This window comes from Amblyomma americanum, chromosome 10 (genome assembly GCF_052857255.1).
Source record: "Amblyomma americanum isolate KBUSLIRL-KWMA chromosome 10, ASM5285725v1, whole genome shotgun sequence".
Lineage (NCBI taxonomy): Eukaryota > Metazoa > Arthropoda > Arachnida > Ixodida > Ixodidae > Amblyomma > Amblyomma americanum.
In genome coordinates, this window is record NC_135506.1 from 69,286,179 (window position 1) to 69,313,113 (window position 26,935).

Genomic DNA, 26,935 nt, shown 5'->3' on the forward strand with positions numbered 1-26,935 from the left:
TATCGATACAGGCAAACTTTATTTTGTAATAAGTGTCCCTTTAATCCAAGCTCAATCCTTAAACGGCTCATTCGATCTGACACGCTCTGTAACCATATGGTCATGTTATCTGTTGACTAGTCCTGCATGTAAAAAAAAAAGTGTTCCGTGAGAGTGATTACCAGTGGGAGCCCCATCAACTCTGTGCGCCTTCGTGCTTCAATAATCAGCCTGACTGCGTCCACTTCAGTAGTAAGGTATCTTCCATTTCCCTCCAATTAACCCTTTCCTGCGCCAGCTACCGCTACCTCATACCCACAGATTTTCTAATCTCATCCGCCGACCTGACTCTCTGACGTCCCTTGCTACACTTACCCGCTCTTGTAATCCACCCATTACCTGTAAGGACCATCGGTTATCTTGTATTAGCATTACATGCCCTGCCCATGTCTTCCTCTTGATTTGGACTTGGATGCCATTAACCCCTGTTGTTCCCTCACCCACTCTGCTCTCTTGCGGCCTCGCACCCATTACTTTCCTCTCCGTAGCATAGCCTGAATGACAGTCCATTCTCCCGCCTTTTTCTCGCTCCCAGCTACACCAAGATCTCGGAGCGCATTCGACGCAGCGCACCCGGGGAGTTCCAGTGTCAGGTGTTCTGCGGCGGCTCCCAGTGCAAGTACGAGGCGGGCGCCAATTGGCCGGCCGAGGACTGCGCCATCAAGGGACTCTACTCCCATTGGTCAGTCTGCATTCAAACTCCCATCTCAAGGGACCGTCGTCGCGTTCCGCGATACTCAAGATGTGTAGTCCTCAAGGGGGGGGGGGGGGTGGGGGGGGGGGACACGATATGCAGCACCACAGTCTGCCACTTAATTACTGTAGGTGCGGGAATATGAGGCACCCATCTGCCGCAGTAAATTACGCGGAGCATGCGCGATTTAAAGAAAGTACAGACTCGGAATTTCTGGAACTGTTTGTCCTTGTCACCTTAGTTAACGAGCAGCTGTGCACGCGACGATAGTGCGTGAAACCTAATTAAACTCAGCATGAGATGAGCAATTTATTTTTTCGCCGTTTGTCACGAAGGTTTGGTGCAAAGGAGTGCCCGGAGTACGCCGTGGTTTCAGGCAATCCAGAGTGGGCGATTACGCCAGCTGACGGTGACGCTTTATGCCTATACTCTAAGGACATGTTCACCATGTGCCAAAGCGTCTTGACGTCTCCCTCAAGTACCTTGCGGCGGGAGACGTGAGAAGACGTCACCGGGGCGTCAATGATGATGATGATTATCTCGGCGTCACTCCCGCGTCGTTTCGCGTCAACTGACGTACTGCCTCTTCGCGGCTAATCACTACCTGCCGATGCACAGGCGTGAGGTGCTTGTGTGTTCGGATTTGGGGCTCTGCTACATTCCGAGACGACCACTAAGGGCAAAACACTCTCTGACGTCATCAATACCCGCTGAACTTCACAGAAGCTCTGATACTTCGCGACGTACCGAGTGATCCAGCTTTGTCAGGTTGGGGCCTTAATCAGTAGCTGCTTGAGGAGCGAGTCACTTACCTGCACGCTTTTCTCAATTTACATCGAGGTACGTAATAACGCGTTTTCGTTACTGAAGTTTGTTGACGGCGTCCGTGTAGGCGCAGAAATTCAGCATACGCAGACGGCTTGATTGTTAAATTGTGCGCAGTAGCGCTTTAGCTAGACGCCCATTTTCTCCGCAATGTCTCTTAAGCCAGGCTCCAGAAATGCTAGATCACAAATAAACTCTGTGTTAGTAATGGCGAAAGTTCAGAAGGCCTAACCTTTTAAAACCCAAAGTGCATGTCAATTCATCAAGAAAGAATATAAGCAGACTGGCGCGGCATCGTAGGAAAGTTAGGCCTGGCCCAGCTGTAGAAGCATCGATCGCACTAGTGGGCGAGAAAGCCAAGCGATTAAATAATGCATGAGCGATGAAGGCACCATGTCCGTGGGCATTGAGTTAGGGCAGTTACAAGGCCCCAGTAATCGTGTCCTTTCGAAAGGCCATTGTACGCTCGGTACAGTCAACCATTAATGTCTTGTACAGGGCCCACACATATGCCGTCCATAATGAGACGTCCTACATTTGCAATGTAGTACTTAGTTGTATAGAAAGCGAAGGCCCATTACAGACCCTAAAGCGGGACGCTAAGTGTACAGGCACCGGCTGTGTTTCGTACCTTGCGAAAAAAAAAACCGGGTGATGAGTCACGTGCTCCGCGCATACGTTTGAGATCCCACTCGTTAGGAGCCAGACGGCTATGACCATACAAGAACAGATGGTGAACAACTGCAAAGGCGGCACAATCAGCGACTGCTGTCGCCATGGCTGAGTTCAGCTTCTTTGTCCGCATCTATCCTCGTTAATAGTGACAACACCCGGTTTCCGAACAAAGCAGTATATGCTACTACCAAAAGTTAACACTAATTATGGAAAGCAAACTGCTTTGTTTTTGAGTCATAAAAGTCAGGAATGCATTAACACAAGCAATGAAGACAGCGCGCCCGTAGCCCGAATTCCGCACCTTACTAAACAAGCACCTCTGATTAATTCATTTAACTTAAATCTATACATAAGGTTGCCTTACTATTCTTTTTATGTTGTCCACTCCTACAGTAAACGTTCAAAATTGCTCCTCATTTACAAAATTTTGATTTCTCTCCATTTTCTTTTTATAATCTCTGCCTCTGTACGTAGCCCATTTCTATTTGATCTCTTTTTTTCTTCTCTCTGGCTCTTATGCCTATTCGGTCTTGTGCCTTTGCTTTATGTTCGGAAAATTACGCCACAATTAAGTGTCGCATAATTTATTAATTGCTGCAAATTGCACCGATAAGCTTAAATTTTGTTTATTTTTCCCAACTGATCTGTCAAATTTGTCTGTTTATATACTCGTGTATTTCTGATGGGAGGTCCCTCAGACAGTTTTACTTCGGGACCTACTATACATTACAAACGGTTTTGTGCAATTCTGGTTAATTGTATTTCGTTTCAATAATTCCTAAAACTTTCAAACACGTTAATCTCACTTGCGTTCTAGAACGCGATGCAAGCGCAACGTTGCAGGTGATCGAGTGGAAGTTACTGAGCTAAGGGAGAATTTTACTTTAATGTATTTTAAATCTGTGTCATCTCATGGGCTGAAGACACAGCATGAAATGGAAGGGAACACAAGATTCAAGTCCGAAGCGTTGGATACTCCGAAATTTTGATAGCACGAGGGAGGAGTAAAAAGGCTAAATGATTGCACAGGAATGAGCTAAGAAGAGAAAAAATAAAAAGAAAAGTTTAGATATCAGGTTCAGAAGTAACGTGAAAGATTTTATTCTGCACAGGCTTGCTACGTTCTAAGTTTAAAAAATTGTGAATCACGCAGCATACCATTTCATCATTTTGCATATTGAAGCTCACCTGAATGTAATAAAGAGCCTGAAGTGCCTGTGAAAATGTTCTTCTGCTTTAGACTGGCGTCGGAAAGATGAATAATTTAAATGCCTGATCCTCGACAAAAAAAAATGTAGCGCACCAAACCGACATCGAACCACCGCATCCTGAAACCAAATGCATCAATGGGCCAGATATTAAAAGCAGGGTATAATTGCACTATCAGCCACAAATACGCCACTAAAGAGTATACTAGAGGAGTAAACTCCCGAACGACCTCGTGTTATCTTTCAGGATCACGGACGACATCCTGGCAATGGCGAGACCCAACACGGAGGGCATTCTGCGCTACAACATTATCCAGCAGTTCAATGAGTGAGTACTCCTAGCCCTGTACATGCGCTCAGGAACGCAGCACACCTCCAGTCTGACGGGCTTTATAGATTGACAGGAGAGCGCTCTCTTGTGTGTATGTTTGTGTGTGATAGAGGAAGAGAGAGAGAGAGAGAAGTTTATTAGGCGCCTGAGATCCGGATCGCTGGTTTTGATGTGTTTTGAGAAAACATCTATGCCTTGAAGACTTTTGGACCGCGACACACGCTGCCGCAGTTGTATATTGATTTCGATGTGACATGATATCGACCGAGTTGTCGATATCACCTTGAAGGCTTTCGTGATGGCATTTTTCCTGCCCACTGGTTTGCATATTGAAAACATAAGACCAATACTTATAATTATTATTTCACGGTATGTCACTTTGAAGGGATGTGGCCACTTTTTTCCTGTCCATTCAACGCTACACCAGGAGTGGATGACGTGGACAATACGATAACAGTTTGAGCGAGCCAATACTAAGCGTTGTCGTAGGGCGCTGTGTTTATGATAGATGGCGTTATGAGAACAACAATAGGTCAGAAACTGTCTCCCTCAATGTGTTGCAGGATCATGTCGGCAGATCGCAGGATGCCAGATGTGGCTTTGACGCAATAAAATGACGTTGATGACTAGCTTCGCCTCACTAGCAGTACGATGCGGCGCCGCTTAATTATGTTGCTTTCCGGTATTTCGTTCCATGGCGCAACGACGCTAGATAACGATAGAGGGTGATCATGTGGCGGGACAGCGAACAAAAGGGCCAAGCATAAAGGCAGATCTTAGCGTGATAGACTTCTCAATCCTTCTTTTTAGACTGTGCCTAAACGAACATAGACTGTGGAGTTCATGAAGCAGTTACCGTTAATTGCAGTCGACGGTAGCTAAGTTGGAAGTGTTCCTATTTTCTGCGTTTAGTACTCATCAACCTGTCGTGCTGTAGTGGCAGATGCGTTGTAATTTGTGTTCTCTTCAGTCTCCTGAGGCATTGTACAAGCCGTTCATCTCGGCATTGCTTTTGATTCGAGCATGAGGAAACGGTTTAATTACGTTGGTTATTATAATAGTTTTATGCCCAACGTTACCCGCTCAACGTTAACTTCTCTTTTGCGAACTATATGCGTAATAACGAGACAACTCTTATACAGTACGAACGTCAGGGATTGTGTGTCGCGAGAAGCCTATATTCTTTTCAAGCAATGAAGGGTAGTCCCGCGAAGAAAAATTTAATAGTGTCAGGGGTAGGTGTTGTAGACGTGACATATGTAACGCGGCCGGTAAATTCGTAATGATAAAAACTGCGAACATTGAGGAATGAGCATCTGGCTTGTTGGGAACGAAACACGTCCGGATATAGAAGAAAAATTAGAATTGCATGAGATATATGAAAAGCACGCTTTTACTCAGAATTATAAATGTTTAAGTCTGTGCTGGAGTATCGGCTGGCATACAGTCACGATCACAATGATGTGGGCGCTCACTAGCTCACCCATCCGCCAATTCACTCATTATTTCATTCACGCACGCACTCCTCTCCCATCCACTCTTTAACTCATTCAATAATTCCACTCATTCACTCGCTCACTCACTTCCTCCCTCACTCACACACCCTCTCTCTCTCCCCCTTATTCCCTCCCACTCACTCAATTTTCATTCACTCACTCTCATTCACTCACGTATTCAATCGAAATCACTCACTTCCTCCCCCATTCACTTGCACCTTCACAACCTCACTTGTGCACTCACTCACCCACAAACCCTCTATCTCTCTCATTCCCTCCCACTTACTCAATTTTCATTCACTAACTCTCACTAACTCCCTCCACTCACTCGCCCATTCACTCGCAATCACTCACTTCCTCCCCAATTTACTTGCATCTTCACACCCTCACTTGTGCACTCACTCACTAAACCACACACCCTTTCTCTTATTCCCTTCCATTCACTCATGCTTACTCACTCCCTCCACTCACTCACCCATTCACTCGCAATTAGTTCACTTGCATCTTCACACCCTCACTTGTGCACTCACCCGCACACCCTCTATCTCTGTCATTCCTTCCCACTCAATTTTCACTCACACACTCTCACTAACTCCTTCCACTCACTCCCCCATTCACTCGCAATCACTCACTTCCTCCCCCATTCACTTGCACCTTCACAACCTCACTTGTGCACTCACTCACCCACAAACCCTCTATCTCTCTCATTCCCTCCCACTTACTCAATTTTCATTCACTAACTCTCACTAACTCCCTCCACTCACTCGCCCATACACTCGAAATCACTCACTTCCTCCCCCATTCACTTGCACCTTCACACCCTCACTTGTGCACTCACTCACTCACTCACTCACTCGCTCACTCACTTACTAACCCACTCACTCACTCACTAACCCGCTCACTCACTCACTAACTCACTCACTCGCTAACTCACTCACTAACCCACTCACTCGCTAAACCACTCACTCACTAAGCCCCTCACTCACTTACTAACCCAATCACTCACTCACTAACCCACCCACTCATTCATTCGCCCACTCACTCACTAACCCACTCACTAACTCACTTACTAACCCACTCACTCACTCACTCACTAACCCACCCACTCACTCACTCACTCACTCACTAACCCACTCACTAACTCACTTACTAACCCACTCACTCACTCACTCACTAACCCACCCACTCACTCACTCACTCACTCACTTAACCATTCGCACCTACTTACTCGCTATATCACTAACTTACTAGTTCCCTTACCTACTCACTCACTCACTAGATCACTACCCCACTCACTCACTAACCCACTCACTCACTTAACCATTCGCGCCCACTTACTCGCTGTATCTCTCACTAACCCACTCACTCACTCAACCATCCGCACCCACTTACTCGCTATATCACTAACTTACTAGTTCCCTTACCCACTCACTCACTCGCTATATCACTAACTTACCAGTTCCCTTACCTACTCACTAACTCGCTAACGCACTCACTCACTCACTAACCCACTCACTCACTCACTTAACCATTCGCACCCACTTACTCGCTGTATCACTAACTTACTAGTTACCTTACCCACTCACTCACTCACTAGATCAGTAGCCCACTCACTCACTCACTCATTCACTCACTAACCCACTCACTCACTCCCTAAACCACTCACTCACTCACTTAACCATTCGCACCCACTTACTCGCTACATCACTAACTTACTAGATCCCTTATCCACTCACTCACTCACTTAACCATTCGCACCCACTTACTCGTTATATCACTAACTTACAAGTTCCCTTACCCACTCACTCACTAACAAACTCACTCACTCACTAACCCACTCACTCAGTCACTCGCTTAACCATTCGCACCCACTTACTCGCTACATCCCTAACTTACTAGATCCCTTATCCACTCACTCACTCACTTAACCATTCGCACCCACTTACTCGTTATATCACTAACTTACAAGTTCCCTTACCCACTCACTCACTAACAAACTCACTCACTCACTAACCCACTCACTCAGTCACTCGCTTAACCATTCGCACCCACTTACTCGCTACATCACTAACTTACTAGATCCCTTATCCACTCACTCACTCACTTAAGCATTCGCACCCCCTTACTCGTTATATCACTAACTTACAAGTTCCCTTACCCACTCACTCACTAACAAACTCACTCACTCACTAACCCACTCACTCACTCAACCATCCGCACCCACTTACTCGCTATATCACTAACTTACTAGTTCCCTTACCCACTCACTCACTCGCTATATCACTAACTTACCAGTTCCCTTACCTACTCACTAACTCGCTAACGCACTCACTCACTCACTAACCCACTCACTCACTCACTCACTTAACCATTCGCACCCACTTACTCGCTGTATCACTAACTTACTAGTTACCTTACCCACTCACTCACTCACTAGATCAGTAGCCCACTCACTCACTCACTCATTCACTCACTAACCCACTCACTCACTCCCTAAACCACTCACTCACTCACTTAACCATTCGCACCCACTTACTCGCTACATCACTAACTTACTAGATCCCTTATCCACTCACTCACTCACTTAACCATTCGCACCCACTTACTCGTTATATCACTAACTTACAAGTTCCCTTACCCACTCACTCACTAACAAACTCACTCACTCACTAACCCACTCACTCAGTCACTCGCTTAACCATTCGCACCCACTTACTCGCTACATCACTAACTTACTAGATCCCTTATCCACTCACTCACTCACTTAACCATTCGCACCCACTTACTCGTTATATCACTAACTTACAAGTTCCCTTACCCACTCACTCACTAACAAACTCACTCACTCACTAACCCACTCACTCAGTCACTCGCTTAACCATTCGCACCCACTTACTCGCTACATCACTAACTTACTAGATCCCTTATCCACTCACTCACTCACTTAAGCATTCGCACCCCCTTACTCGTTATATCACTAACTTACAAGTTCCCTTACCCACTCACTCACTAACAAACTCACTCACTCACTAACCCACTCACTCACTCAACCATCCGCACCCACTTACTCGCTATATCACTAACTTACTAGTTCCCTTACCCACTCACTCACTCGCTATATCACTAACTTACCAGTTCCCTTACCTACTCACTAACTCGCTAACGCACTCACTCACTCACTAACCCACTCACTCACTCACTCACTTAACCATTCGCACCCACTTACTCGCTGTATCACTAACTTACTAGTTACCTTACCCACTCACTCACTCACTAGATCAGTAGCCCACTCACTCACTCACTCACTCATTCACTCACTAACCCACTCACTCACTCCCTAAACCACTCACTCACTCACTTAACCATTCGCACCCACTTACTCGCTACATCACTAACTTACTAGATCCCTTATCCACTCACTCACTCACTTAACCATTCGCACCCACTTACTCGTTATATCACTAACTTACAAGTTCCCTTACCCACTCACTCACTAACAAACTCACTCACTCACTAACCCACTCACTCAGTCACTCGCTTAACCATTCGCACCCACTTACTCGCTACATCACTAACTTACTAGATCCCTTATCCACTCACTCACTCACTTAACCATTCGCACCCACTTACTCGTTATATCACTAACTTACAAGTTCCCTTACCCACTCACTCACTAACAAACTCACTCACTCACTAACCCACTCACTCAGTCACTCGCTTAACCATTCGCACCGACTTACTCGCTACATCACTAACTTACTAGATCCCTTATCCACTCACTCACTCACTTAAGCATTCGCACCCACTTACTCGTTATATCACTAACTTACAAGTTCCCTTACCCACTCACTCACTAACAAACTCACTCACTCACTAACCCACTCACTCAGTCACTCGCTTAACCATTCGCACCCACTTACTCGCTATATCACTAACTTACTAGTTCCCTTACTCACTCTCGCACTCACTGCTTCGCTTCCTCAATCACTCAAGCCGGCTGAGCAGTAAAAAACGACATCCGGCCGGGTTCAAGCAACCTGTCCCATTCACGACCAACAATTGTAAGCCCTACGTCGCTTAATTGAACGTATGTTGGAACTCAGTGCTTCCAGTCTACAGAAGATGAATTATATAGGTCGACCATGGCTTCCCTGGAACCGCGATCCATATGAGCTGTAATACACCGCGCTGTAAAAAGACGCCGGCCGATCAATGTGCTGCGAAATTTTGTTTCGCTAGTTGTGTTATTTATGGAAGCTCGCTCATGTTCGACCTGTTCGCACACAAAGCCGCAAGGTTTACCCTGAAAGTATGTTACAGCTTGAAGAATATATCCTGTCGAAGCCCGTGCGGAATATTTCCTTACTGTAGTACAAGGGTATTTTTCACCGTGTGCGGAAGATATAGCGTTAATTTAAATACGTCACAATTTATTATACTTAGTTTGAATGTTTCGGTTGTTATTTCACAAAAGGCGTCTTGTTGACAGCTCAGTTTTTGCCATTTTATACAGAAGCAATAATTGTTTTTTTTTAGGGGGAACAAGAAAGTACTTACAAGCTAGTACGCATACCTCTAAAAGATACCATGCAAACTTAGCCAGTGTGCTTTTATCATTCACGATGACATCGCAAACACTTCCGTCATTTCTGACAGTGTGGAAATAGTGGTCCGTAGAACTCCACCAGACCTGGCAATTGGTTGTCCGCGATCAAAGGATAAGCTTGAGTATTCTATTAGAGTCCAAAAGAGATTGCGGTTACAGCAGCGCCTGAATGTGCAACGCCAGTAAAATCGTTATCGATGTTTAAAGCGCAAAAACAGTTCCAGCTGAACGATTTTCTTTCTTGTATAAACCGGCCACTCGCCAAGAACCTTAAAACGACGATAATTCGACAACTTTCGAGCTCCTTTTTTTCTGGGCGCACTCCTAAACCTTTACCGAACGCATATTTTCGAAAAAGAACAATAAAGAAATCTTTCAGCTTTTATGACCTGGCAAATCTTGATAACAATAAAGAAACCTGGCAGCGTTTATGACCTGGCAAGTCCACTCTGAGAATACATTCGCGCCCATTTAGAAGGCTGAAGTTTCTTCAAGTTTATTCAGCTGAATCGGGAGTTGCTACAACTGTAAAGCTACAAACAAGAAAGACATAAGTTACATGAAGTTAAGAGTACAAGCTACTGACATAAATGTATATACAGGGCGAGGTCCCCTACTGCGACCATGGGCGCCCCCATAGAAATCCCGAAGAAATAAGTACGTTTCTTTCCAGCAAAATGCAGGGCTACTCGGGGATGGCATAGGGGCTGTATCTGCCATATTTACGCGCATCGGATTGCCACAGCGCTGTTGAATACTATATAAAAAGAAAATATAAAGCGCACTACAGGGCCAGGTTCGATGAATCGATGTACCGAACTCGTTCGTGAGTTGGCCTCCTCGCGTGTTCGCTTCAGTGACAAGAATGGGCGGATGTTGCGGGACATGGCGTGGGTATTGAGGGTCAGTGGGGAGAGGGCTGCTGAGGACAGTAACAACAACAGAAATAATAAAAAAATGAACAGAGTGTTAGTCCTCTTTGCTTGTCGCCGGAAAATTGGCAGGTAGATGGAGTAGGGGCTAAAAAAAAAGTAGGTGCGTGTGAAAAAGAGGAGGCTAGCGTGGGCCTGTGGTCTTGGAGAAAACAGACCAATCGGAAGGGACTCACCGGTGCTGCCGGTCGATTTCCCAAGCCGAAGAGCCTACTACCCCCCCCCCCCCCTTTCCGTGCGTGTGTGTTTGTGCGATGCTTGCGAAGAAAAAAGCGCGCGCTTCGCCTTTTTGGCCGCTCTTAGCTTTTGCCGATCAATGCGGCAGTGGTGGCGGCGTGCCGGCCGACGTACGCTAGCGGGGGCCTCGGTTTTAGGCCGAAGGTCAGGAGGTCGATCTTCGCAGTGTTTTTTTTTTGCCACTTCACATCACCGTTATGATTCAAGGGCTTTTCCCTTCTATTTTATTTTCCTTTTTCTTTTACTCATGGCGTTTCGGACACATATGAGAAGCGTAGCAAGTGTTTCAACCGCGGCTCAATCGTTCGTGTGATGACAGGAGGAACGTTAAATTTTTCATTTAATTTTTAGGAACCGATGCACGTTCAGTGCTACAGTTTCATGCCGGCGAGTTCGACAGCCGGACAAGTACTGGTTCTTCTTTTAGATCGACAGATGCACCGCACGATCACGTTATAAATTTGTATTGTTCTGTTTATTTGAGCCTTTTGAACAATACAAGTACTCACGAGGCTGTGCGATGTCAGTGCACGTTAACGATCCCCAGCTGGTCGAAATTATTCCGGAGCCCTCCACTGCGGCACCTCTTTCTTCCTTTCTTCTTTCACACCCTCCTTTATCTCTTCCCTTACGGCGTGGTTCAGGTGTCCGCCGAGATGAGAGACAGATACTGCGCCATTTCCTTCCTGATGCAAGAGCGTAGACATTTTTGGGAGATTTATTTGCGATTTCATTTCATTTAATTACTCAGTGAGGGGTTTTACAGCAGCATCAAATTGACAAGCTGACAAATATGCCCCTTATTTTTAATGAATTTCAACAGAGGACCGGTTGACGCTTGTTTTGCTGGCTGCTCCAATGCTAATTTGCTCGACTGTGCCTAAAGACAGACATTATCAACTTGGACAACTAGCTCGTTCGGTGCCGAAAGGATTTCCGAAACCGCGAAAACAAAAACAAATACTGGTACGAATGAATGCGACCAAAACTCTTCCTAATAATACGTCAGCAGCTACTAACGCTAGCGACTTAAGTGGCCATTTACCTCTCCATATGACTATGAAGACGCCAAGTAGTGCGAATAAAAATAAAGAAAAATGTTTGCGTCTGGCTAGTTAAGAGCAAAATAAGAGCGTATATGTAGAAGCCATAACAAATGCCGAGAAAGCCAATTAAACATTCTTAACCAGTGTAAATATTGCTTATATATAAGGAATTTTCTTTCTGAAAACAGCAGAAAAGAAACAAAATTGGAGAGCCTTGGGTAACACAACACAAGATATCCTACAGAAAATTGGTCTCAAAAGCCTTCTCATTAAAAAATTCAGTGAAAAAGATATGGCTATCTTCGCTATGTTCAAACGTCACTGAGGTAAGTTTACTAACACATTTTTAAAGACTAAATCGGTGCTCTACTCGTAAATTATTTTCACATCATACTAAGAAATACAGCAACCAGAAAAAATATTCCATGCTGCGCCGTACATAAGGGTGTAATAAAATGAAGTCTCGATGATATAAATAGTTCGGCACGCTGTTTAGCTGTTTTGACTAACGACTTCTTCATTAACCACTTTCCAAGAATTGATAGCCAATCATCAATGAACATGTCGTCGAAAGTATCACGTTTCTGCGTCTGACAAATGAGTGGTCAGTTTCACAATAATAAATTTAATAAAGAGCCATATATGTAGCGCTGTCAATTTAGAAATAAGGTCCGTTAACCCTGTAAAAGCCGGCGTATTACCTGTGATATAGAACACAATTAACTTTCATTTCTTCTAACAGAACTACACTAATTGCCTCCGTAATTGCATGAACGGTACTTCGTAAAATATTTAATAAAGGAAGGTCACAGCGTTGGCTGTCATTGGTGCAGAAGGCATGCTGAAATGTTAATTCATGCTAAAGCAAACCCTGGTGGCAAAGAAGATTGAAATTCGTCCTGTAGTAATGCTGCATTGGGAGCTGATAGAGGAGTTTTGAATTTTGTTCTTGATTTACTTTATGCACCTTGCAATTTGTGCTGAGTTCTGATCAGATGTTAAAATGAGCAAATTTTAATTATGTTTTAATAATATTTTTCGTAATAAATCTCCTAGCTTTTACAATCTTGCAATAATAGAACCATTAGCGATGAAATCCTAGAAGTTCACAATTTGTTCACAAGTTCACAATGAATTACTTCCCTCCTGGCTTAGCGTAGTTTGTGTTGGATGCATTTCGGTCATACAGTAAATGTACAGAAGCAGAAGTACTTTAAGGAAGCGTGTCCAGCCCCATCTTTTCTGCTCATACTTAAATGGTTTGGAGATGTTTAATTCTATACCGACAGCTATTTCAAACCTTTTCTTCCGTCAGGATAAATTTATTATTTACGGGCAAAACAACCTAGGACGTACAAAAACTATACAAAAACTATGGGGACACTTAGGTCACCTAAAGAGTGGAATGCGGCAGCGTTAGGAGCGTATATATTTGGTGCTGCATGTTTATGTGCCTGAGTCAGTTCTTTCACCACATAGACAATGATCTCACTTTCCTCTTATCTTAATTTGCACACACATAATCATGTTCTGAGTAAGTCCGCCGAGAGCCTGTTCCCATATTTTTGTCTCGCCCTTTCCAGTAGCGCGCTCCCCCTTCCCCCCCTTGCATTTCAGTTTTGAATTTTCGCATCGTAGCCACGTGACCCTGTGACGTCTCCGACCTCGCGACATATCAGCGATGATTGTGACTAACGCAGGACGCGAAATCGCATGATGTGCATTGCCACGGTGGGTACGTTGCTCACAACGAGTGGGCAGGTTCCGATGACGTCAGAAGGTAACGTGACTTCGCTCGACCAATCAGTGACTTTTGAGACGGACGAAAGTCGCGAAATCGCATAATGTGAAGCCTCCTGCCTTCGCATTAATAAGTCTATCTCGCAACCCACAGCCTGGAGAGAACGCGAATCGTTAACTAAAATTGTAGGGGGAACGAAAGCTACTCTTTTCTGGTTAAATAAAGTGCTTTCTTGCCCTAATTTACCATCGGTTGGAACCAGCTTATTAGTGGAGTGTATGAAGACATGATGGTCGTTCGTTCTGCTAGCAACTAAACCTGGGACCACAAAGTCAGCAAAACGTATGAAAGATTTTGCAGTACTGCGAGCACAATAAACAAACGCGAGCATGTGTTGCCTGAGCGCTTAATATTATTGCTCTCTAACTTAATACCATTTCCTGCGTTCACGTATGCGCAATTAGAAGAGGGAACAATTAATAAAACAAACTTGAATAAACTGTTGTTTGTGCAAAAGAAGGTAACCGGAATTGTATTTAACCTACCATACGATTGCCACTTGGAGCTCTTTGGCGATCATTAAGGTTGTTGGCTACTATACTTACCGACTTACTCAACTGTACTGACCTGCTGCATAAAAAATAATCGTTTTTCCAAAATAATCGTTTTGAATTAATATTTCCTTCCTCACTGCGTTCATGTTTGTTCATGCAAGACCCGACATCGCAGCTTGCTGCGGTGACGCGGGCTGCCGACATCATGTCCCGACATGACCTACTTGATGCAGCGCGGAACCGCGCAGTGGCCCAGGGACCCAGCAGGGTCTAAAACTCACTTGCACCAATAAAGTTTTTCTGTCCGTCCGTCCGTCCGTCCGTCCGTCCGCCCGTCGGTCTGTCTGCCTGTCTGTCTGTCTGTCTGTCTGTCTGTCTGTCTGTCTGTCTGTCTGTCTGTCTGTCTGTCTGTCTGTCTGTCTGTGTCCGTCCGTCCGTCCGGCCGTCCGTCCGTCCGTCTTTCTGTCTGTCTGTCTGTCTGTCTGTCTGTCTGTCTGTCTGTCTGTCTGTCTGTCTGTCTGTCTGTCTGTCTGTCTGTCTGTCTGTCTGTCTGTCTGTCTGTGTCCGTCCGTCCGTCCGTCCGTCCGTCCGTCTGTCTGTCTGTCTGTCTGTCTGTCTGTCTGTCTGTCTGTCTGTCTGTCTGTCTGTCTGTGTCCGTCCGTCCGTCCGCCCGTCGGTCCGTCCGTCTGTCTGTCTGTCTGTCTGTCTGTCTGTCTGTCTGTCTGTCTGTCTGTCTGTCTGTCTGTCTGTCTGTCTGTCTGTCTGTGTCCGTCCGTCCACTCGTCGGTCCGTCCGTCCGTCCGTCCGTCCGTCCGTCTGTCTGTCTGTCTGTCTGTCTGTCTGTCTGTCTGTCTGTCTGTCTGTCTGTCTGTCTGTCTGTCTGTCTGTCTGTCTGTCTGTCTGTCTGTCTGTCTGTCTGTCTGTCTGTCTGTCTGGCTGTCTGTCTGTGTCCGTCCGTCCGCCCGTCGGTCCGTCCGTCTGTCTGTCTGTCTGTCTGTCTGTCTGTCTGTCTGTCTGTCTGTCTGTCTGTCTGTCTGTCTGTCTGTCTGTCTGTCTGTCTGTCTGTCTGTCCGCCCGTCGGTCCGTCCGTCCGTCGGTCCGTCTGTCCGTCTGTCTGTCTGTCTGTCTGTCTGTCTGTCTGTCTGTCTGTCTGTCTGTCTGTCTGTTCATGCAAGAACACTGTCAAATCCTCGAGTCCAATGTGCAGTGTCGACAAGTGTGGGCACCATAAAAATAGTTATGAAAGTCGAAAAAACTTCAGTCGGACCATCTGAAGCCATGGCTGCGAAATTAAAAATTTTTTGAAAGATTCACACCTCCCCGTTTTTCCATAGGCCTTGTACAGCTAAGGCGACATTTTTGTTTTTTAACTATTAGTGCTTTAAAGCGCCTACGAGAGGAATTGCCTGCCAGACTAAGACAAGACCTCTTGTCGAAGCATTGGCTAAGCACCCTGAGGCTCCATCCTCTCTTGGTTCTATATTCCATGAACCCATGGTCCCGCCATCTCTATGCCATAAATTCTCATGTCTAGCCATTTAAATAAACCTAGGCGACAAGAAATCTTTGCGCGCATCTTAGCCTCTGTTCTGTCAAAATTTCACGAAAGTCACATTATCTCCCCACTGTGCCCGTGCGATTTCTAACGCATTGCACCCACCATTAGCGAATATCACCTTGTGACGTAGCAGTACCATGCGATTGCCGGTCACATTTCCATATGACTGTGCTTGCGTATCTTTCACTATACACAGCGGTATACCACCGCTGATTGATTAAAATATTTATTTATTGTACGCACTGCGAGCCAGAGCTTTGAATTAACATGAGGAGCTTTGTAACTGCAACAAATAAAGCGCGGCACCAGCACGCTCAACAAATCATACCTAGGAGCAAGAAAAGAATTCTACTCGAGATCGATCACAATATTTTGCGACTAATAAGGAAGCGAGCGACTCTGCGGCTGTGATCAAGGAAAAATAAATAAATCTTTACCTGAAACCATTTGCTTGTGCGGATATTCGGGCTAATAAATTTTCATTTATGCATTGTCGCGTTCTCTTTGTACTTGCCAGTCTCACGCAGCTCGGCAGATTTATTTGACAATTTCCAGGAAGACGTCTGCGAATCAAGGTTACAGGGCTTAATTTCCTGTTATGCAGCGTTTGTACTGATGGCAAACCAGTTTTTCTGTGCTTACTGGAAATAAAATTAGTAGCTTTTCTCCAGGTTGCTAAAGCTGAGAGAGGACGTTGTGCTCACTCTGTGCAGCACCATTAAAGCACTTCCAGGAACACTTCTATACAGAGACAGATGTAATGACGTGTTGCTTCAGGAAACCTTTTAGTCAGTGCTGAGGAATTCACGTCACCAGGCGCGAGGGTTGGTTCCACGTGTAGTTCGCTTTTATGCAATATTCCGGCTTATAAAAGCTGTTTTGTGTAATAATAATAATAATATAATAATAATAATAATAATAATAATAATAATAATAATAATAATAATAATAATAATTGGTTTCTGGGGAAAGGAAGTGGCGCAGTATCTGTCTCATATATCGGCGGACACCTCAACCGCGCCGTAAGGGAAGGGATAAAGGAGGGAGTGAAAGAAGAAAGGGAGAAAGAGGTGCCGTAGTGGAGGGCTCCGGAATAATTTCGACCCCTTGGGGATTTTTGACGTGCACTGACATCGCACAGCACTCAAAATTGACATATTTGCTATCCCATGACCCGCCGCGGTGGCTCAGTGGTTAGGGCGCTCGACTACTGATGCGGAGTTCCCGGGTTCGAACCCGACCGCGGTGGCTGCGTTTTTATGGAGGAAAAACGCTAAGGCGCCCGTGTGCTGTGCGATGTCAGTGCACGTTAAAGATCCCCAGGTGGTCGAAATTATTCCGGAGCCATCCACTACGGCGCCTATTACTTCCTCTCTTCTTTCACTCCCTCCCTTATCCCTTCCTTCCCTTACGGCGCGGTTCAGGTGTCCAACGATATATGAGACAGATACTGCGCCATTTCCTTTCCCTAAAAACCAATTATTATTATTATGCTATCCCATGACAAACCGTACTTATTCATCTAGTTTGACGAAGCATTCCTCTTTAGTGTCCTTTTAAGAACATTGCAGGAATGGTGGCCAAGTTTCAGTTCCACAGTAATGTTGTCCATAACGGTACCGGTTAAAATCCGGTACTGAAAAGATCGATGCTGCCATTGAATTTGGTCTGCACAGTAGCGGCAGGCTATAAATAGATTGCCCCCCTCCCCTCCCCCCGTTTGAGAAAAATGTGGAAAGGAGGCATCGCACGAGAGTGCGGTCACCGCTTTCGCTATAGAGCCAGTATATTCACAGCGTGCTTTTTTTTTTTTCTGAACGCGTTCCAATTTGCTTGCGGCCGTCTTCGGGGCCGGCTTGGAGCTTAGTGAGCGGGCTGCAACTCGCAGGGGGCTGACCGGTTTGCATACACCGGCTCAACAAGGAAGCAGCGAAGATCGTGAACAGTTTCACGGGCTGCTGAGCACCCGGTTGGGTGCACTGCGCATCGCAAGGCATAGCGAACCGACGGTTTCGACAGTTACGCAGTCAAGGTAGAATACGAAAGCGTGTAAATGTTAGGCCAGGCCATTGCTTGGTATTCAGAAGCACGCCTTAATCAGCTCCGGAAGAGCTTGTTTCATATGCAGCGGCGATGGTGCTTAGCTGAGCGGAGCGGGCAACGTTTGCAAGTTTTGCAACGCTGCAACAGTAGCTTGGTTTGGGCTAGTTGGCAACTGTTTTTTGAAAACACAGCGCAGAAAAGAGTCACGGACGACACAGATGTAGACGGGACAGGGCAGTGAAAGACCTGAGTGCGGGTGTTGATAAACTGAAACTAAGTGCAGTGACATATCGCCAGGATAGACTTGTGCAGGACAAGTAAACGTGATCGAAAGCTTCACCTCAGTAGAAGTTTGAATTTCAAGCTGATCTAGATTTAATATCACATTTCTCTGGACTGATGGGTGGCTTGCTTGTTTTGTTTCTCTTGGGTTTTACATGCGTGTATTGCGAGTGCTGGTGCTGTATTTAACCTGCTTAATATTTTTTAGTGCAGGCCCGCCTGGCTTCCTCACTTTGGTCTGAACGTCAGCTCTGTACGAATGAAAAAGTGAATGAATGAATTCATAAATGAATTAAATGAATTCAATCAATTCATCCACAAGTCCAGCATTCTCGGGAAAAAATTTTGAAAATTGGAAAATTGTAATACACTGTCACGGAAATATTTCACGTAATAGTCCACTATTCTGACCTGTACCAAATTCTTTCTTTTCATGTGTTTCCAGCGATCGCATCGAACCGTTACGACTGCCATAGAAAACCAATGGGGAACGCCTTTGACGATAGCAAAAACGTGAAAAGAAAAAAAAAACAAGAAACAAGACTGCCATCGTGTAACCTGCGGATATATTGACTGTTATAGCGAAATCTCACATTATATGAAAGAAAGTGCGTTCATAAACGGTTTCCCGCTCAAAAAATGCTTCTGTCCAGAATTGCTGGGTATGCCTCCACTTTCGTGCACAATTTCTGAGAGTGGGAACGTTCTACAATAGCGATTTGCTTTCTGAACAAGTTGCTTTCGGCTGTTTGTTCTAAATACTATCTTGTGTCTTTTTTTCCCCTTCTCATCCACCTCCCCTATCGTGCACATTCATCGCGGTTCCGTATGGTGCGGCACCGTGCACAGCCATGGCATTCGGTCCGTCTTCAACCTGCAGCTGCCCGGCGAGCACGCCCACTGCGGTAATCCGCTAGAGAGCGGAGGATTCTCCTACGACCCGCAAGACTTCATGGACAACGGAGGTATGTGCACACACACACACACACACACACACACACACACACACACACACACACACACACACACACACACACACACACACACACACACACACACACACACACACACACACACACACACACACACACACACACACACACACACACACACACACACACACACACACACACACACACACACACACACACACACACACACACACACACACACACACACACACACACACACACACACACACACACACACACACACACACACACACACACACACACACACACACACACACACACACACACACACACACACACACACACACACACACACACACACACACACACACACACACACACACACACACACACACACACACACACACACACACACACACACACACACACACACACACACACACACACACACACACACACACACACACACACACACACACACACACACACACACACACACACACACACACACACACAGACAGAGGCACACGCTCGGGCACTATGCGCGTCCCCGAGAGCACGCGTTGTCCGCGTAATGTGCTACGCAAGAGGCTCCGTCCGTCCTCGCAACGAAAACCACAGCGTACAACGACTACGTCTTGTTCGGCAGCAGGAGTGGTTTCAGGTCGACCGAGCCTGCGAGTTATGTGGAGATTTCCGTGTGTGCTCAACGGCTCCCCGGAGCGGCGGTGTGTCATTAAGCACGCAGCTGGCGTAGCGGTTATCAAGGCGAAAGCCTTACTAGGCTATGTTGGCGGGGTCGTGTCACCAAATCGTGTCATCAAAACGTGTCGGCTGCAGTTGAGGGGAACTCTGAAGAGAGAGCGTCAAACGAGTGGTTGCAATCGAAAGAGGATGATGTGAGGATGCTGCGCTAAAGAAATTACGTCTATAGAGTGATTAGTTACTTAATTAGAGCCAAAAATATTCAAAAAGTGGGCGGAGCTAGGCCACCGCGTGGCGCGAAGTTTGAAAAACCGGTAGTGTTGGCGCAGCTAATGCGTTGCGCCAAATTTCTAAAACCCGAAATGGGTACTTAGTAAATAATTTAGTGTAATTAAAGAATTAATGGGTTAATTAGAATAAAAATGACACAAGTAACGAATTGAGGCTGACTTAAGAATGAATCAAGGAATTAATCAACGCTTTCGCATTCTTCCAATGCGGGTAGCAGCAGTGATTCCTAATTTTTTTTTGTGGACCAAAATGGCCGTCGGCGATTCTTCGTGTCTGCATCTGTCATATACTCTTGGTTTCCTATGTTCGGTTGTTTGATTTTTTCTTCTGCTGCCACCCCCTTTTCTAACAGTTTGCACTAAGAATGAGTACACGACTCCAATAACCCTGTTTGAGCGCTCTTTCTTAAGAAGCACCATACAACACTAAAACAATTATTTGATTTGTAAGTAAACTAGCGCTGGAGCATGAAAGTTAGGTATCCTATTAGTTGTTTTTTTCTTTCGCCACTGCATAACAATTGCTGGCTGTGTTTTTACTCTGTATATGTATACATGTCATAAAAACGAGTATATTGTGTACAGACGCTCACAGTAGGTTTTGGAACATAGAAGTTTCGAAAAAAGCTGCATTTGCCCGCTGCCTGGGGGGCGTGACCTGGCATTGAAGGTCGCGTAGTGGGGCTGATGCAAGGAAGGGCAAGACACATTCTTCATTTCCTGGCTTCATGCTTATACTGCCAAGCAGTTGACTGTTTTGGTGGCTTCTTTGTTCCGAAGACTCTTGCGATCACCTGTGCGGAGCTTTGCCTGTACGAATGACTAAATTAAGAGCGACACTAAGCTTCAGACAAAGAATGAACGTCACTTACGTTGTTCGAACAGAGAAGCTTCGTTGGAAGTTAATCGGAAGCTTCGCCGTCTGGGCTCGCGGTCACTCAGAATAAGATGGTGATTTGTATGGACGCTGATCATGAGCGATTGTCACGGATGCCGGAAGTAGACACAAAGAACGACGCGGCCGCGGAAGCGCTGACTAACGGAGTCTGAAGCTACATTGGACAAAGAGAAACTGCTTGCGGAGAAAACAAGGCAATCGAATCTTTAGATTTAAATCAGTGACTGCGGCTATAAATATGTTAGAGGCGGTTGTGTCCGGGTTATCCGCTCGATAGAAACGAAAGCACCTACAAGCAATGCACAGCAGGAAGCTAAACTACCACCAAAGTGTAAAAGCATCCAGCTCAAATCCAGTTATGTGCACCCAAATAAAGCCCGATAGAACAAAACAAGACGAATGAACAAAGCCCTGATTGCACTGAAGCAAAGAGTACTTGTAGAAAGGAAGACGCGAGATTGGTAAACTGAGGTCTCCGAACGACTCAGTGTAAACAATCATGGAGTAAGTTAAAGAGCAGATTAGGCAGGAACAAAAGTCGCGGTGACTGTTTCACTACCAGGCGCCTTAAACGCACCATGAGGGATGGTGAAGGAAAAGACAAGACGGTCGAAGGAGCCGGATATGCAGCTCACAGATTCGGTAAATTAAAACGGAAAGTCGAGGCAGCTCCATTGTCTTCGCTGGGGGTGAAAACAGGCGTACAGCCGCTCCTGAGGCCTGCATTCGGTGTTAATACCCGCAACGGCCGAACGAGGAATTAGTGTCGACCCGACGATCGACAACAAAGGCAGCTGCTTCTGGCCGCGCACTCGATTCATCTGCGAGGGAGGGGGGGGGGGGGGGGGGGGGGAGGCGGAGGGGCCCCGCTTTCGGTCGTGCACGAGTTTCAGGGGAGAGAAGGATGACGAAGGAGGAGGAGGGGTGGGAGACGATCTCTCGTCGAGAGGCGGTCGTTATAAGGCCGAAAGGATCCGCGACCTTAATGGACTCGGTATTATACACGGCCCTCCTGGCCAGAAGAGCACAATACAGTGGTGAGGAACACGTCTTGACATTGCGGGTCGAGCAAAGAAGGGCGAAGATTTTAAAGAGGCTGCGCTACGTGCAGACAGCCACTCCATTTGGTTTATTTAGAGAAAGATAAATCTAATGCTGCGAATCCTCGCCGTCTTTAAAACTGGATCTCCGGTTGAAAGGCACAGAAAATATTGGAGTATACAGCGGAACAAGCGAAGAATTCTTCCTAACTTGCACCTTTATTCAAAAAGCAGTTTCTATACGCTGATAGCGGTCAGATGAGGAGAGATAGAACCCAACAAGTTAAGAGTAGACATTTTGTTTCAGAGATTGCCGACTGAAAAAGGTGTATGATGCAATAACCCAATACAGGCTTTGTCATACAATTTGAATATTGTAAGAAATCTGTATGTATCATTTTGTAAGAATGTATCGCATCATATGACATTTGTATGACAAGCTCGTTCAAAAAATAACGCAGGTCTTTTCTCTACGGTTTTCGTTAAATTATGTGAATTGTACCGCGTTTTTGTTCTTCTGCAGATACATCTTGCACTAAGCGGACGGGTGCAGATTGTAGACAAAATTTCCGTTTGATTTCATTATGCAGATGAGGATCTTAAAAGAAAATAGAATAAAATGGAAAAATGCTGTCTGACAGTATTCTGTTTTTTTCGTAACAGGAGATGTACTTTTCCTGAGAGTCTGTTACGACTGTGATAACTACGTTGATTAGCTGACCAAAGTGCAGTATCGTCTAGGTACATACAGAGCATAGGAACATATTGCCTTCGGAACAGAAATCTTTCATGTCGTTTTGATTCTCGCAAGCCAGATTATAACACCAGTTCCAGAAATACGAGCGAAATATTGATTTTCATCTCTAACTTCATACCCGCCGTGGTGGCTCAGTGGTTAGGGCGCTCGGCTACTGATCTGGAGTTCTCGGGTTCGAACCCGACCGTAGCGGCTGCGTTTTTATGTAGGCAAAACGCTAAGGCGCCCGTGTGCTGTGCGATGTCAGTGCACGTTAAAGATCCCCAGGTGGTCGAAATTAATCCGGAGCCCTCCACTACGGCACCTATTTCTTCCTTTCTTCATTCACTCCCTCCTTTATCCCTTCCCTTACGGCTCGGTTCAGGTGTCCAACGATATATGAGACAGATACTGCGCCATTTACTTTCCCCGAAAACCAATTATTATTACTCGAACTTCATCTCGTCTTTTGAAGTTTGCACAGAGCTTGTTCTCTCTGGTCGTTGATGCTATATTTACAACTTGCAGCTCCTGGCTGCGCTATGACAGAGAAAGAAAAAAAAAACCACTTGTCAAGACAGTGAGCAATGAGCAACAATCGCTGTTCTTGCATGCAGGGTTCATGGCGCACAGTATGAGCTGCAACACACGAGATGCTCTTGAACCAGTGCAATCCCAGCGCTACTGAAAAAGTGTCCACGGAGCTGTTGATGCAAAGAAAAAAGTGCAGTTAATGTTTGTGTAATTCAAGTGATCTGTTTGAGGGCGCATTACTTTTCTATAAAGTGAAGTCACCTTCACTACAGACGCGTTGCAAGTCATATTGAGCTCGATACACTAAAAGGCCAGTTGGGTCGTTGGGCCTTTAGTGAAGGACCCAACGATTATAACATTGCTGCAGGTTTGAGCCATTTTGATTTTTACTGTTACATTGTTCCTGTTTTTAGGTTCCTGTCCGCGGAAGAATGCTGAATAAAGATTAAATTTGATTTGATTTGAAATAAGCATTCCAGCACGTCTTCAAGCTCTATCGCGCCAAACTAACGCCAGCCGCATCACCTTTCTTGGCGCTCATTTGTGTGTTTTTCGACTCTGTCTCCTTCCCAAACACGCAAACGCTTGACGGGATGCCTCCAGTATTCTTCTACAATTTTGGCTGGTAAGTAATAAACAAACAAGTTGGGCTACTTGGCATACGCACTGGTGAACATTCATTTTAGCTAATGGCAGAAAAAAGAATAAGATCTCGCGAATAAGTCAGCAGCAGCTACGTCATAAACAATTATTCAGTGTTGCAGCCAAGACGCTTTTTAATGCCAACTACTGCCGTGCTACCCTTTATACACCATAGCTATTTGCCTTGAAGCGCTATCTGGTTACCATTATTGTTGCATACAGGCTTGTTAAGGGGTGTTGTGTTCCCTTGTTATAATTACTGATAGTATTATGTGCTTCTTTTTTGATATCGGTGTAGTCTGTGCTGTTTAGGCCTCTGCATTCAATAAAGGCAGAGCCCCCCTAAAGGCTTCCAACTATTTAACACAATATAGCCACACGGGCAAGTTGCTCATATATTGTAAACCACCAGCAGTGGCGTAGCCAGAAATTTTGTTCGGGTTGGGGGGGGGGGGGGGGGGGGGGGAGCGGCACATGTTGCAGGGCGGCCTCCTCATGGAATTTGTGGAGGAATCAAACGCAAGAAAAATAACTGCATTGCCATTGACAATGCTATTGTGTATTAGATAGCGCTACGCACTGTCTAGGCGAGTGAAATATGTATTATTTAAATAAAAAAAATGTGTTCGTATGTCTTAAAAATCGTGGCAGACATAACTGCCACCAATGCTTCCATGTTTTGCTTATTTAATTATTAAAGAAGATATCACACGAAGTCTAAAACTATACTAGTCCGGAACAAGCAAAGCAGTGCATGGCGCGGATGTGAGAAAAATAAAGGGCATGAAATGAGCAAGCAGAGGACAAACATTTTAATGAATCTTTGTCGTTCGAGAACCTTTAGATTTTTGTACGTATCCAACGGCCAGGGAAAAATTTCAATGACGTTGTCCTTCGTTCCAGCGTACTGCGCAGCAGCTGCTGTCACGGGTCATGTATTGCGAGTAATTACACCAAAATTTTATTCGCAACAACGAGAACATGTATATAACAGGAGTTCTGCAAAATATACATTAGAAGTACGAAGATAAAATGGAGTATTAGAAATGCGAAGATACAACTTGATAAAGGACAAAAAAGTGTCACTGGAAACAAAGTCACTGTATGTATGCACAAAACCTCACAACAAGATATTTAAATACACGTATGTTTCCATTAAATCTACGTATCTAAGCAAAAGTCGATGTATACAATGCGTCAAACAGTTCAAATAAACATCGTGCGCAATCGCAGATAGTAAACTTTACACACGGAAAGACAGACGATCCAGGGAAGAACAAAACTATGGTAGCAGAAGTCGCTGTATGTACTTGGGCCATGCTGCGGTCGCGACAGCACCATATGGTTAGAATAATAGAGGAACAATGCAGAAATCAATACGAAAGTGTGTATTTTTTAACTGCCTGCACGGAGACAATTATTCTGCACCCATAATTACAGAAGGGTATTCCTTTGATTCAAAGAAAAAAGTAAAAGCATGTAGATAAAAAGGAAAGAAAAGGAAAGAAAAGTTTTCCTCCTACGGGATCGTAATTCGCACTCAAAAGATAATAAAGGAAGAGTGTTCTAAGCAGTGCATTCATACAGTGCATTCATCCATGCGCGCATGCGCACACGCTCGCTGCAGGCGCGACTACGGCACCCCCAGCAGCTTGGCGCTGCTGGACATGGTGAAGGTGATGTCGTTCGCTTTGGGCGAGGGAAAAGTGGCCGTGCACTGCCACGCGGGCCTGGGCCGCACGGGCGTGCTGGTGGCGAGCTACCTGGTGTTCGCGCTCCGCTGCCGCCCAAACGACGCGGTGCGATTCGTGCGACTCAAGCGACGCGGATCGGTGCAGACGCAGAGCCAGATCGACTGCGTCCAGAAGTTCGCCCAGTTCGTGCTACCGCTGCTGGTCGTCTACCCCATCGTGTGAGTGGGCCAGGAAGCCCCGCGGTGAATACCAAAGCACAACACAGGGTGGCCAGGAAGTCTTAGGGACTACAGACAGACAGGGAACGGGTGACAGAAATCACTGTCACATACAGGTGCGGGCAACATTAAAGGGAACAGTGAGAACAAATACAAGTTGGCCTGTAGAGATTAATCGCCGCTTTATACTGACAAAGAGGCCACTTTCACTACAAATAGAGCTTGTGTAAGCTATAAGACGACAAAAAATAAAATGCGGGTACAGCCGCCACAGGTAATTTTCAGAAGCCATCTGCGATGATGTCAAAGGGCTTTTTTCATTTGCGGATTTCTGAGATTAGACCACACCGGCATCCACTTACAGCCTGAAGACGTAGAGTCTTATACACTGTTGACGTCATAATCAACATCACGAATTCGAATCATCAAAAAAATCCGCCTCTCGCTGCCGAAATAATGTCAGCAGAACCACAAAAGCCGAACACTCAAATTTTGCAATGATGAAAAATTATTTGGAGCGCTCCACAAGATTCTTTTAGAGAGAAAATTTAGTTTGGGCTCACAAGCAAGATGTACTAAAGCACCTGCGTCAAACTTAAATGGGCTAATCTCTCCGCCGCACGTATACTACTGAGAGAAAAAAATAACGTGCGCTTCTCACTCATATTGGCGGAGTAACCATTTAGTGCATGCTAATGACGAGTTCCAAGACTTTCTATAGACTTTATATTGACTGTATTGGGTTTCTATATATTTCATTTTGTCTATTCATTAACTAAAGACTGCCTACAGAATAAAAAAAAACCTGCTAAAAGTGTATGTCCATAAATCTAATAACAAATAGACTTTTTCTAGGATTTTGTGTCTACAGACTAGTCTATCGGATTTGGCTATGGAAAGCCTGTGGAATTTATAGACAAAAGCCAATGGAGAATCTATGGACTGTCCAAATAATTTTTTTTAAAGGAACCACCTCACT

The 26,935-nt window shown here is 45.4% G+C and overlaps 1 protein-coding gene across 1 annotated transcript in view; it reads left to right on the forward strand.

The window, feature by feature from the left end:
* Positions 1-26,935, forward strand: part of LOC144106806 (protein tyrosine phosphatase domain-containing protein 1-like) — a 94,908-nt gene that overhangs the window by 58,526 nt on the left and 9,447 nt on the right. Inside the window, exons 2-6 of the mRNA XM_077639750.1 lie at positions 575-721; positions 3,689-3,769; positions 19,117-19,232; positions 24,006-24,027; positions 25,672-25,956. Coding sequence (XP_077495876.1) covers positions 575-721; positions 3,689-3,769; positions 19,117-19,232; positions 24,006-24,027; positions 25,672-25,956 — 651 coding nt within the window. The remainder of the gene's footprint in view (positions 1-574; positions 722-3,688; positions 3,770-19,116; positions 19,233-24,005; positions 24,028-25,671; positions 25,957-26,935) is intronic.